The following is a 13568-nucleotide window of genomic DNA, read 5'->3' as shown; positions in this document are numbered from 1 at the left end:
AAAAAATTTAAAATAAAAAAAAATTATCATGTTTTTGTGCATTTCATATAATAGATCTTAATCAAATTTAGAGTCTCTCTCCCATCCATGCCCCCACAGAGAACCCATTCTGTCATATATGTCAAGTCCTATCCAGTCAAGCTTTGTACCCAGATGTCCCTTCGTACAAGTTCATCCACTGGAGTTTGGCCAGCCTATCTAGAGTCACTCCCTTAAAAAAAAATTATCATGTTTTTGTGCATTTCATATAATAGATCTTAATCAAATTTAGAGTCTCTCTCCCATCCATGCCCCCACAGAGAACCCATTCTGTCATATATGTCAAGTCCTATCCAGTCAAGCTTTGTACCCAGATGTCCCTTCGTACAAGTTCATCCACTGGAGTTTGGCCAGCCTATCTAGAGTCACTCCCTTAAGGAAGATATACTCTCCTTCACCCAGCAGTAATCAGTTACCAATAGGATCTATCTAACAGATTAGTTGGCAATGTTTCAGCTTTTAGAGAATGAGGTTTAAAATCATCATTTCAAATTGGGGAAGCACATATTGAAAAAGTCTAAGGAAACCACAGGAGCCAGCATAATTAAAATTACCATCCCTCCCATGAGCCTGGCACTGTAGTTGCCTCCCACGAACCTGAAGTTGAGATCACTTCTGTGAACCAAGTTGTAATTTTCACCCATGATCCTGGAGCTCTGGTCCTCTCTCTTGGGCTGGATCTATGATTCCCTCCTGTGAACCTGGAGCTGTGATCCCATCCTATGAGCTGGAGTTGCAGTCCCTTTGTGTGAGCCCCAGCTGTGGTCCCCTCCTGTGAATCTGGAGCTGTTGTCTCCTGTGAGCTGGAGCTGTGGTCTCTTCCCATGAGCCTGGAGCTGTGGTCCCCAACTGTGAGCCATGGTTCCCTCATTCCTCTGGTGGTAGGCTGTTGGTGGAATAGATTGGAGCATGGAGGACTTCCTGATGTTGGGCAGCAGTTTTAGCCTTCCCTGAGCGGCTGAATACCTGAAAACCCCCTCCTCTGAGGACCCAGATTGTGCATCGTAGTGACTTTGCCTCTGTGTTGGGCCAATGTTGGGGATGGGGGAGGTGTCTACCCTTTGCAGTTTCTACTCTTTGAAAGACAGATTCTCAGAAATGAACTTTTCAACTCCCTTGTTGACCAGCTATGGTCTTGTTGCCACACATGGTCCTGACTTTGATGCTGAACCTTTCCCATTCCTAGGCACCAAGGGGTTTTCCATCATTTTTCTACTTTTCCACAGCTCCCGTGTAACTTCATCTGTGCCCTACAGAAAAGGTAAAGCATCGAACTGAATTTCTAGACATAAAAATCATAGTCTGAGAAGTTAAAAATAAAGAGGTAAAAAATAAAAAGATAAATAAAACGATATGTCTCCTGTTAAAAAATAAATATGTATAACAAAACTTATGTGTGGTACTGTAAACATAGCCAAATATATATCACCTCAGAGGTCATAGATTCTAGGGGAAAACCTAATTTGCCACATTCATAGACCAACATAATTTCTTACTGTACTCTAAATATACATTCTTATATTTATAGAGAAGTGTACCTCTCACCATTCATCAAAGAAGCTTCTTTTTTCAGAAGATGGGGACTATTACAGTTATATAACTGATCAAACTCAGAGAATAAGTGTCAGTGAGATGTTTTGCCCTAAGTGACACATCTTCAATGTAGTCTCTCTATATAAGATGAATGCATCTCTCAACTCTCACTAGAGAAGTTTCCATATGCAACGGATGGTGATTAACATAGAGACCCACAGTTGGCCAATGTGCAGAGAACAGGAGGCTGCAGAGTGCTAATCCCTAAATAGGACACCTATTTCAAACTTATGCCTCTCAAAGCTCAGGGATCGTTTTGGAAGAGAGGGTGGAAAGATTATGAGAGTCAGAGGTGGTGGATGACTACAAGGAAACTGTTTTTGATACAGCTGGTGAGTTACTCATATGAGCTCACAGCAATTTTGACACCATGCAGAAGTCAAACCAGACAAAAATCCCAGCACATACATGGGGAAGTGAATAAGAAATCCCAACCCAACCTAAGGATCTTTTGTCCGCTGATGGATGCTGGGAGAGGGGGAGATAGTCTCTTGCAGGGATGGGACTCTTGGTAGGTCAACCACCCAGTGTGGATGGACCTACACAGAAGGACGTTTGGGGACACAAATTAGAATCTATAGGCCATATCATATATTTAATAGAGTACATTAAATTGGGCTAGAGGCAGGGAGGGTAGATGCAGTTAGGGGAGGGGCTCTAACCATCATGAAATTATATTGTATGAAAATCACAAAAATTAAATAAAAATAAATAAAAATGTCTTCTCTTGTCCACCCTCCATCTTGTCCCCTTCACATTCCCAAATAGTAACCTTTCTACTTTCATACATATATATATATATTATATGCATTTAGATTCTGCATAAGAAAAAGTATCTAAGTTTAATTTATTTCAATTAACACTACAATCTCTAGTTCCACCCATTTTCTGCAAATGAAGTAATTTTATTTTCTTTATGGCTGAATAAAACTGCACTGCACAATATAGCACATTTTCTTTATTCATCTGTTCACTGTCATCTAGGCTAGTTTCAGATTTTGATTATTATGAATAGAGCTACAAAATATGCAAATATCGCTGCGATATGTTGGCTTCAATTCCTTTGAATATATATCCAGGTGGTATAGCTGGGTCATACCATACATAATTCTGTACATTCACTTCTCTCAATAACCCTGTGAGACACATTAGTGAGAATCTAAATTTCCAAAAAGTAATGTGAAGTTTTCATGATATTAATGAGTCAGCATATGAGATTAGCCTGGTCCAAGGCTTGCGGCATCCTTTTGAGCAGAAATATATATCATATAGAAGAAATGGAGACTCCCCATCAATGACAAGGCCATGGTAGAAGCTACAAGTTGGTGGAATTTTAGGGCACTATCTCCATGTAACGTTCCTGATAAACTATTTCCCGAGATTGTTCAACATTCCCTTTCTCTGTAACCTGCCTTAGTCTTTTTGTTTGCTTTTTCATCTTGTATCTCTCTGGTCTCTTGGGTTCCTGCCTCAGTACCTTCCCAACGCATCAGAAGGAGGAGGGGGAAATGGGGACTAGAGGAGGGAGTTGCACTACACAGGAAGGAGGAGAAGGTAGAGTCTCCACAGTGTCTTTATTTGTCCTGATCCTTCAACTTTCCTTTACATTCACTCCCTAAGTCCTTTCCTAACAAAAACTGTCATCTTAGGCCGACCCTGATAAGTTAATGACATCTGAAAGAAGTAAGTAGATTCTACTATGCGCTAATTCTTCTGCCAGTTGATTTCTATACAGAACCCCCCTCTAACTCCTCCTCCTAATAAAGCTTCAAAACCTTATTAGTCACCCACCTCTGCACATTTTGTTGATACTTATTTCTTTATATTTTCTGCTGATGACTGATTATTTATTCATACTATGGCTGTCTCCCTACAGCTTTTATGATCTTACATTTTTAAGTCATATAATTAATATTCTAGTAGTCACCTAATTTTCTGTCTGTCAATCAAGTTAATCCTACCACATATCACACTTTTACATAGAGAAGGTTAAGTCTGCCTGGATTTAATAAAACTTACTCATGTTTCTTTTCTTTATAGATTATAATTTCTCTTTATTTCTGAGAATATCACCCATGTATACAATGAAATATAATCATAGCTCGCCCTATTTCCCTCCCCCAACTCCTCTTATTCCTCCTCCAAACTTTATGTCTGTTTTTTTTTTTGATAATCTACTAAATTGAAGCAATGGCGCCCACGTGTGTATGGATATGTGGCTCTCCACTAGAGAATGGGAAACCTACATGTGGGACTGTTTTATCTGAGCCCTTTAGACCTACAACAGTGTGTGTTTCAGAATCTTTCAAATTCTCTTGAAAAATCTATTTAAATGTGGAAAAAGTCGATTATGTCCCTCTGTGTGTGTGTGTGTGTGTGTGTGTGTGTGTGTGTGTGAGTGTGTGTGACTTTCACTGTGCTCCATTCCTATAATCAGCAATTTGTTGGTTCTGCACATCACACTCTCCTCTTCTCATCCACCAATCACATTATCTTTGCTTGTCATTAATTAAAGCAGATCCTATAAAAATAAATACTGTCAGACTGTGATACAGACAAACCAATAAACAACTTATGTCTGCAGAATGAGGATAGCATTGGGGAATGATAACTAGGAAAGTGAAATGTTAAATAAAAATTCCTGAGGGCTGGAGAGATGTCTCAGAAGCTAAGAGCACTGACTGCTCTTGCAGAGGACCTGGGTTCAATTCCCAGCACCCACATGGCAGCTACAAACTCTCCTTAACTCCAGTTCCAGGGGAATCTGAAGCCCTCTTCTGACCTCCATGGATATTGCACCACACAGGTGCACTCACATACATGCAGGCAATACACTCATACACATAAAATAAAAAATTAAAAAAAATCCTGAGGGCAATTTTTTCTAGACTAGAGATAGTTTATTCTGGAGCCAAATATGAGTGACCATGGCCTAGGAACACAGATTTAGTTCTCCCCAAATACCATGTTCCAGCGTGGTAACAGTTGCCTTACATTTTTATAGTAACAGAACAAAGAAAAGTCATAAATCAAGACATTTTTCAAATACATTGGAGGATACATTCAGTAGGCGGGTCATAGCAAAATGAGGGGTTTTTTACTATAGGCTTCAGATGCTATCTGATGACATTAAGCCTTTTGATTGGTGAGACCAGGTGGTCTGCTAGGATAATACCTTCGAAAAGGTTTTTTTTTAATTGTTTATTTAATAACCACACAATCAGAAGAAGCATTTCATTACAACAGCACGACATATTCAATAACAATTTCCAGAGCTAAGATGCATCTTCTTCAAAATTGGCTGTAAATTTTCAGGTTTACAGTTGAATTAATACAGTTATACAATATTGTACTCAGTATAAACCCTATAAGACATAAATTAAATGATGTTTTAACCTTTAAAAAGATCTCCATTTCATTATTAAAATACACAGTTTCATATAGAAAAATTCTTTTTCAATGCAATTGACACTAAGATGTACATGCATTTATAATCTCTATATATCTGATTATTACTAGTCACAGTTGGTTACTTTCTGAGCTCCTTGGCATCTGAGCATGGATATAAAGGCAATGTGTTTTATACAGAGGACAGTGTGTGTGCCAAGTCACGGAGTCAGAAAACCCCTTGACAGACAAAGGGCTGCCGTGGCCAATGTCTGGGCTGTAGTGGGACGGTGGAAAGAAAACATGTTGAAGCTTTATTGGAAGATTTTGATTGTGCTGTCTTTAAACTAGATGGTCTTGTGGTTAGTGATTCTTACATAAATTTCACTCCAAAAACAAATGAATCCTAAAATGGTGAATGTCCAGCCTGAAGGACAAGAAAGAACAAGTGAGAGGCTATGAAATTACTAAATCAAGAAATAGTGGGGACTTGGTGTGAGGAACTAGGAGGAAGGCTGTAGAACAGGAGAAAGGGGGCAGATATGTGAGATAACTCAAGATGCAGTTCAGATAGTTCTTGGGCAGCTGTGATGAGACGTGGGGTGGTAGGAGGGTGAGATACAAGAATCTAGGACGCTTTCTGAACCCTGGCTTCGATAACTTCATGGAAGACGATGACATTTGTGAGGATGAATAGTTTTGAAAAAAATCATTTTACACATATATTTGATAAGTTTACATGACATCCAGGAAATTACATCTACTTCTAATTATACCAGTGAGAACATATGAGGCTACTCCAGCTATATATATAGCTCCTTCTTATGTCTACCTGAGCAGTATCTGAGCAACACCAGCGATTACGCAGCAAGTAAAATCATATACAGGTTTCACAGGTTTTAACAGGAGCAGTAGTGAAAGGCAGACTACCAGGCCCTTAAGAAGGAAAGGGGAGAAAGAAGAGTAATGAATATTCAAATGAGGAATGCTTCCTGAGCCAAGACTTGAGGGCTGAGTGTGAGTCAGTCATGTTGACGAAGACTGCATTATAAGCAGAACTGTGCAGTGACACACATGCTGTGTGCTGAACTGAGCTTAAAAATTAATGCACACCAAGACAAGACGTAACGTGTTGGTGAAGGCAGTGGCAGGTCGTGAAATGCACTTAGGTTTTTAAAGAAGAGTTTGAATGTCATTGTGGGGAGTAAAATGGTCTGAATATCCTTTTAGGGGACAGATTAAAGACAGTAGACAATTTGGAGTTCAGATGTGAAAGCTTTTTTTCCTTAATATTTTAAATATGGTGGGAGAAAAATATTAAAAGAAGAGAATGAAGTCCTGAGACAGAATCAACAGCACGGTGCATGGACTGTCAGGAGGACACTGAGGAGAAAGCATCATGGCTAAGGTAACAAAGGGCAGTTTTAATCTTTAGCTTTCCATTTGAGAAGCGGTGCATAGTGTAGAGATGGACCTGGCAGCTTAAACTAGCAGTGGTGAGAAGATGAAGATACATCCCCAACGTGAATATGAACTCTTTGAAGAATGAGTGACCTTGTTTGGACCACAGCTCTTGGCCAGTATTACAGAACATAGATTGTTTTTTAGAACAAATAATTGTGAGTGTGGAAGCTAAGAAGATGTGATGGGCACTGCAAGTCAGGGATGTGTGCATTTTGTCCTTACATTACAGCACAGCACGGCATACTGAGACGAGAAATTCTGGTCTGAAAGCACTAGCCACTTATTACAGCTTGCTTTGTGAGCACATTCTGTCCCTGCCACTTCATAAGAACAGGCATAATAAAAAGTAGACTGCTCTGAGAGGAACAAGCACTCAGCTACTCAGCAGACTACTTCCTTCTCAATTCTAACCTCTGTCCTCTTGGACATTGGGTGAAATCAGTCCTTAATTCATATCACCTTCCACGTGGAAATACTAACTTGTCTTCTACATTAGACACAGAAGGCTTGAGTCTTTGAAAGGAAATTTTGTCTTGCTATCAAGGTAAACAAAGAGCATTCTACTGAATGTTTCTTACATATTGGCTTTGATGCTAAAGGAAAGGCTTTGCTTGCATTGAAAGAGAGATGGCAGAGCTTTCAGAAAACAATGGGATTCCTCATCCCCATGCCATCCAACATCTACTTAACTTGATTTATGGACCTTCTTTTTAAATATTGAACTCTTGGGGACTTACATCCTAGAGTCGTGGTAACTTTTGGTATTCTGTTTTAGTTTCCCTTCTTTGCAGGGGGATATTGCTTCCTTAGATGAAATCACAAAGGTTGACTCTCCTGAATGTAAATCTAGATGTAGAGTCACCTGAATATTTGGCATGGTCTGAGGTTCTGAATTCCTGCTTCCACCTCTTAAATTCTGTGTGACACAGAGCAAGCCCTTTAAATTTTCTATACCTGTTTCCTCTCGTGTAAGTGGAGTTATTAATGACTTTATCTTAGAAAGTTGTTCTGAAGAGACAGTAATGCTATAAACATTAAAAAAATGCTCCCAATAAAAAGATGCAGTAAATACTCAATTGTGTTTTTATTCCTTCATTGTGTAACTTATTTCCTCAAAAAGAAGCTATTTTCCAGGTCATGATTATCTCTCACTTTAAAGCTTAGAGAGTGGTTTGTTTATGTAATTGCTTTGCATGTGAAAATTTATTATTTCTATGTTTTAATCATCATTTACGATTTTGATCTCTTTCTTGCCTTTGTATAGGACCAAAAGAGAGATATTGGGATGTACTAGTGTCATTTTTTCCTGGCATTCCTCAATATATGTTTCTCCAAGGGCTCAGTCCAAACCTGTTGCCAATAAAAAGTCATTTATTTTTGTTCATGTTTATCTGGGCTTATCTTTCAATTCAGTGAATAGTTGTGCTGAATGATATATAGTACTACATTGAGTTCTGTTAAAGTAAACCCACCAAGACAGAGAAGCTGGGTTCTTGCTGCTGCTTCCTGAAGACTCTTTGGTTTCTTCTGAAGAGCAGTGAACAAGACTGTTTTCATGGAGCAGAAGAACCAGAGTGGGCGAGTGAATGAATTTGTGCTGCTGGGCTTCCCAGCTCCTACCCCGCTGCGGGCACTGCTGTTCTCTCTTTCTCTGCTGGCCTATGTATTGGTGCTGACTGAAAACACACTCATCATTACAGCAATTAGGAACCATCCCACCCTCCACAAACCCATGTATTTCTTTCTGGCTAATATGTCCTTCCTGGAAATCTGGTATGTCACCGTCACAATTCCAAAGATGCTTGCTGGCTTCATTGGGTCCAAACAGAACCGTGGACAGCTGATCTCCTTCGAGGGCTGCATGACTCAGCTCTACTTTTTCCTGGGCTTGGGTTGCACAGAGTGTGTCCTCCTGGCTGTTATGGCCTATGACCGCTATGTGGCCATCTGCCATCCCCTCCACTACCCTATCATTGTCAGCAGCCGACTGTGTGTGCAGATGGCAGCTGGCTCCTGGACTGGAGGTTTCAGCATCTCCATGGTCAAAGTTTTTCTCATTTCTCGCCTCTCTTACTGCGGTCCCAACATCATTAATCATTTCTTCTGTGATGTCTCCCCATTGCTCAACCTCTCATGCACTGACATGTCCACAGCAGAGCTTACAGACTTTATCCTGGCCATTTTTATCCTGCTGGGGCCACTCTCTGTCACCGGGGCCTCCTATATGGCCATCGCTGGTGCTGTGATGCGAATCCCTTCAGCTGCTGGTCAGCATAAAGCCTTTTCAACCTGTGCCTCCCACCTCACTGTTGTGATAATCTTCTATGCAGCCAGTATCTTTATCTATGCCCGGCCTAAGGCACTCTCAGCTTTTGACACTAACAAGCTGGTCTCTGTACTCTATGCTGTCATTGTACCATTGCTTAACCCCATCATTTACTGCCTGCGCAACCAAGAGGTCAAAAGAGCCCTGCGCCACACTTTACAACTGTGCCAGAGTCAGGATGCTAGTGCCAAGAAAACTAGTGGAGATGGGTAGGGAGGAGTTGAGAAACCTGGTAAAACTTGGGATTGATTTTTAAAAATTATTTTCATTTATTTTTATTTTGTGTGTATGAATATATTGCCTGCTTGTATATAAGTGCACCTATGTCATGCAATGCCTATGGAGGACAGAAGAGGGTGTTGGATTCCATGGAACTAGAGTTAAAGATGGTTGTTAGTGGTCATGTAGGTGCTGGGATTTGAATCTGGGGCCTCTGCAAGACCAACCAGTGCTCTTGACCACTGAGTCATCTCTCCAGCCCCGGGATTGATTTTTAAAGTCTGAATTTAGGGGGCTTAAATTAAGAGTTACTGTTTCAAAGACATCACCAAAGAATTATAAATAGTTCCTGCAATTACTCCAATAAGAGGAAGAGGGATGGATACAAGCTAGAGGCCAGATTTCTGCAGGACAGGGCTCTAATATATGGGGTAAAGTCTGGACCAGTATTGTCTACACTATTGTAATTTCTGTAGATCAAGTTCCATTCATGGAAGCAAAGGCTACATCAAGGAAAAGCCACAGGCCAATAACTATAGCCTGTGAGATGACAGAGGCCCAGGAAGTGAACATGCTGGTGTGAGTTACAAAGCAAGGAGCTATGAAACTAAAAAAGAGCTTTTTGTGTGACATATTTTAATGTATACCAGGCTGGGAATTCTTGAGTTTGCTGTGTAGTTAAGGATGAGTTTGTACTCTTGATCATTCTGTCTTTACCTCTGAAGTGCTGAGATTATAGGTGTGTGCCACTCTGCTGTGTTTATTCTGTGCTGGGTAATAGAACCCAGGGCTTTAGGTAAGTGTGCAAGCACCCTATCAACTAATGTAGATCTCTAGCTCCTAAGAATTTTTGTGGTGGTTGTTTGTCATCCCCTAGACCACAGTGGCTTCTGTTTTTATTTCCAAATTTTCTAAGGTGAGTGTCCACATTGAGTCACATTGAACTACTGACTGGCTGCAGTTGTTTTCTTGATCTTCTGTATCCCTAATTAGACCATAAGCATTATGGAGACAAGATAACATTTTATTTCCATGGCCTAGAACATTATCTAGCACAACATGACTGAGAATTGGTGTAATAAATTAATATAGCTTCGAACCATGTGTGAAAGTTCTATTGTCAGTGAGTACAGGACTTAAACTCCTCAAACTTTACTAAGAAATGGGGAAACTTCCATTGTCTCAATATTGCTGGAAGGAAATTAGGAAATATGTAATGAAACCCCAAAACACTGAAAGAATTTGTACACACAGAAAAAATGGAAATATGTTCAACTTTTATAAATGAGAGGCTGTTTAAGCAAATTGCAGTCTATATATTAAGTGTAGTGTTATAGAGCATTGAAATGATATAATATATAAACAGCATCAATGATACAAAATGATTTTTAATTTAATAAGTGAAATTACTAGGTTATGTAACAGTACCAAAAGAATCTGAATTACTTGTTTGTTAATCTTGAATAGAAGGGATTTGGTTAAAATGTTAACTTGTAGCTGTGCAATGGACCTCTTTTTCTTATAAATTGCACTCTCAACAAAGCACTGTGATCAACATATTTATTTACACAAACTTTTCTCAGCCATTGAGATATACAACTTTATCCATCCGGACAGAGATAGTGAGAGGGTATGTCAGTAGTCTCCTACTGTTGTTTCCTTAAAAACTTTTTATTGAAGTTTTATATATTTCATACAACAGTTCTTAATCAAGTTTAGACCTCCTCCCCCATACATGCCCCCCCACACCCCCCACTGGACCTCATGTATTCCACCATGCATGTTGAGTCTTATCTATTCAAGCATTTGTACCAAGATGCCCTTGGGTGCAAATTCATCCAGTGAAGTCTAATGAGCACCTGGTAATAATCAGTTTCCAATAGATCCCAGATTAGGGCTGACCCACCACCCATTTCCCTCACTCTACTCTGGGCCCTTGTCTGAGTTTTGATTACAAGCCAGAGCCTTGAAGACAACAAAGTTTGAGTTTCCAGGTATGTCCTTTAGTTGTTGCTGCCTTTTATAGTTGTCTACTCCTTAATAAAGTTTGTGAAACATTACTACTATATATGTATGTATATATATATATATACATACACATAATCTATTTATTTCATTTTTTGAGTGTTTTGCCTGCATGCACGTAAGCGCACCTGTGTGTGAAATGCCTACCGAGGCCAGGAGAGGGCATCAGATTCCCTGGAACTGGAGGAACCAACAGTTGCTAGCTGCCAGGTGGGTGCTGGGGACTGAACCTGGGCCCTCTGGAAGAGCAGCCAGTGCTCCTAACTTATGAGGGATTTATTCAGTCCCAGCAAATATATTTTGCAACACTTTCTGAGATGATGGAGTTTTTCTTTCTATCTTTCCCAGACTGGACTTGAACATCTGGGCTGTCTTTCTAAGACCCCTGAATAACTGAAATTACAGGCATGTGCCCTGTGTCTGACAGTAGTGTGTATTATTTGTTAGTTTATATTGATCAAACATTTTCCTAAGACATAGTCATTTGTCTTTAAGCAGTTATGTAACCTTATAAGCATTTTATTCAAAAGTTTGGAAATGACTGTCCCCACAGAAGTTTCTGAGGTGGAAAATTATCTGTGATGGGAATGTCCTCCTCTGAGCATCATAATAGTAACTGTTCCATGAACTTCCCTTTTAGGTTAGTTCCAGTTAATAGGAAGCCAAAGTAAGATGTTAAAATTCTTAATTTTATTGCAAAAATCCAAAGCTATACTTTCCCGAGTGTTGTTTCTGTACTTACATTTTTTCTTTAATTTTCTAATTTTATTTCATTTTTAAAATCATTTTATATTGAGTTTTATGCATTTTATACAATGCATCTTAATTAAATCTAGACCCCCCGTCCATACACCCCCATTTCCCCCCATTAGATTTTAAAATGGATTTCCATTTATTTATTTTTAAATAATATATTGCTATATTCCAAGATTGTTAAGTGACTCTTGCCTTTTCTCCCAGGATTTGAGAGGCCTGTGTCCCAGCCTGGATCTCATGCTTTTTTTGCTTGTTTTTTTCAGGTTATCATGGAAGGCAATGCCTCGTCACGGCACATCCACTCACAGTTGTCATCTTAACTGTGTGCTCATTTCTTCCACGTCCACCAAGGAGACTGAAATTCAAGAAAACCTAAAAAACTTTTAATTTTTGGTTTCCTAACATTTTATAATAAAATGCATTAGTTTTTCAAACTAAAGAAATGCCTGTAGCAGGTGGAGAGATGGCTCAGTGTTTAAGAACACTGAATGTTCTTGCAGAAGACCCGGGTTCCCAGCAACCACAAGAAGCTAACAACTGTCAATAACTCCAGTTCCAGGGGATCTGACAGCCTCTTCTGTCCTCCGCAGGCATTGCAGGACACGGGTGCACTTACCTATATGCAGGCAATACACGCATCACATAAAAATATAAAAATAATAAAAGTAAAATATTAAAAAAGAGAAATACCTGTAATTCTGACTTCAAAATTTGAGGTCAGACTCTATGTCTAGGAACAGTGTTTAGGACAGTGCTCTTCAAATATTTATCATTCACCAAATAATAAATGAGAGGGTGTTTGATTCTCTGTGAACTGTAATGAGAGTGGGGATTCTCTTGAACTGAATTTTCTAATTACATGACCCTCATGGCTCAGGTTGACTTTGAAGTCAATGAAATCTCTTAACATTTTTCAAATGAAGTATTAGTTATCTGAGTTTCTCTACCCTCCATTAAGGTAACTGAGGTCTCTCTAAACATAGGCATATCTTCTTATCTTATCCCTCTTCCAATTGATTGTTTTAGCTGATCTTTATATTTTGTCATATTTTCAAACTTTTGCATAGATAATATGACCTTATAAATCCCCATTGTCAGGGGCTTTACCAGTATCTTGCAATAATAGAGGATATACCTCATTCATTCATTTAAGGAAGTTATTCAAGACGGCAGGAGGCAGCTAACATACAGGCAAATGAGGATCAACATAGATGATCTCTGTGTTCAAATGTTCAGCCATGTTAAATAAACACCATGCTTATTTCCAAAGTATTCTATATTTTGGTCTTTATTGAATCTTTTGCCCACTATAAAATAAATTGTAGAAATATTTTAGACTGTGATTAGCAGTATATATTTTTTTACCTTAAAAATCTATAATGTTTTGTTAATTGTTAACATTTAAGTTTGAACAGAGGCAGGAAATAGCCTCCAAGCCATCTAGGACATAACTGGTCAACATATAGAAATCAAGAGCCTTGGGAGTCCTAGACCCTAAGAAGGACACCTATATCACACCTCTCGTCTTAAGGCTCAGAGATCACGGAAAGATTGTAAGAGCCAGAACTGGCGAACGAATGCAAAGAAACTATGTTTTCCAGATGCAACAGGGCAGTTGCTATATGAACCCTTAGCAACTGTGACAGCATACACAAGATCTGTGCAAGCCCAAGCCATACAAACCACAGCCTGGAATCTGGGAGGTGGGCAGGAATCCCCAGGCCTAGCTGAGGAACTATTGGCAACTAATAACTACTGA

The 13568-nt window shown here is 39.4% G+C and overlaps 1 protein-coding gene across 1 annotated transcript; it reads left to right on the top strand.

The window, feature by feature from the left end:
* Positions 1-7971: 7971 nt before the first annotated feature.
* On the top strand, positions 7972-9041 carry LOC103748876 (olfactory receptor 226). Its single transcript, XM_008851659.1, has one exon. It carries the CDS (start codon positions 8039-8041, stop codon positions 9020-9022), a length of 984 nt encoding a protein of 327 aa, XP_008849881.1. The 5' UTR covers positions 7972-8038; the 3' UTR covers positions 9023-9041.
* Positions 9042-13568: the final 4527 nt, after the last annotated feature.

This window comes from Nannospalax galili, unplaced genomic scaffold (assembly GCF_000622305.1).
Source record: "Nannospalax galili isolate Female #2095 unplaced genomic scaffold, S.galili_v1.0 scaffold426, whole genome shotgun sequence".
Taxonomy (NCBI): domain Eukaryota; kingdom Metazoa; phylum Chordata; class Mammalia; order Rodentia; family Spalacidae; genus Nannospalax; species Nannospalax galili.
The sequence above is the reverse complement of the archived record's forward strand: the minus strand, read 5'-3'. Positions and strand labels throughout refer to the sequence as shown.

What these genes read in the sequence shown, in the direction of transcription:
- LOC103748876 (XM_008851659.1), top strand. Translation starts at nt 8,039, where the DNA reads ATGGAGCAGAAGAACCAGAGTGGGCGAGTGAATGAATTTGTGCTGCTG.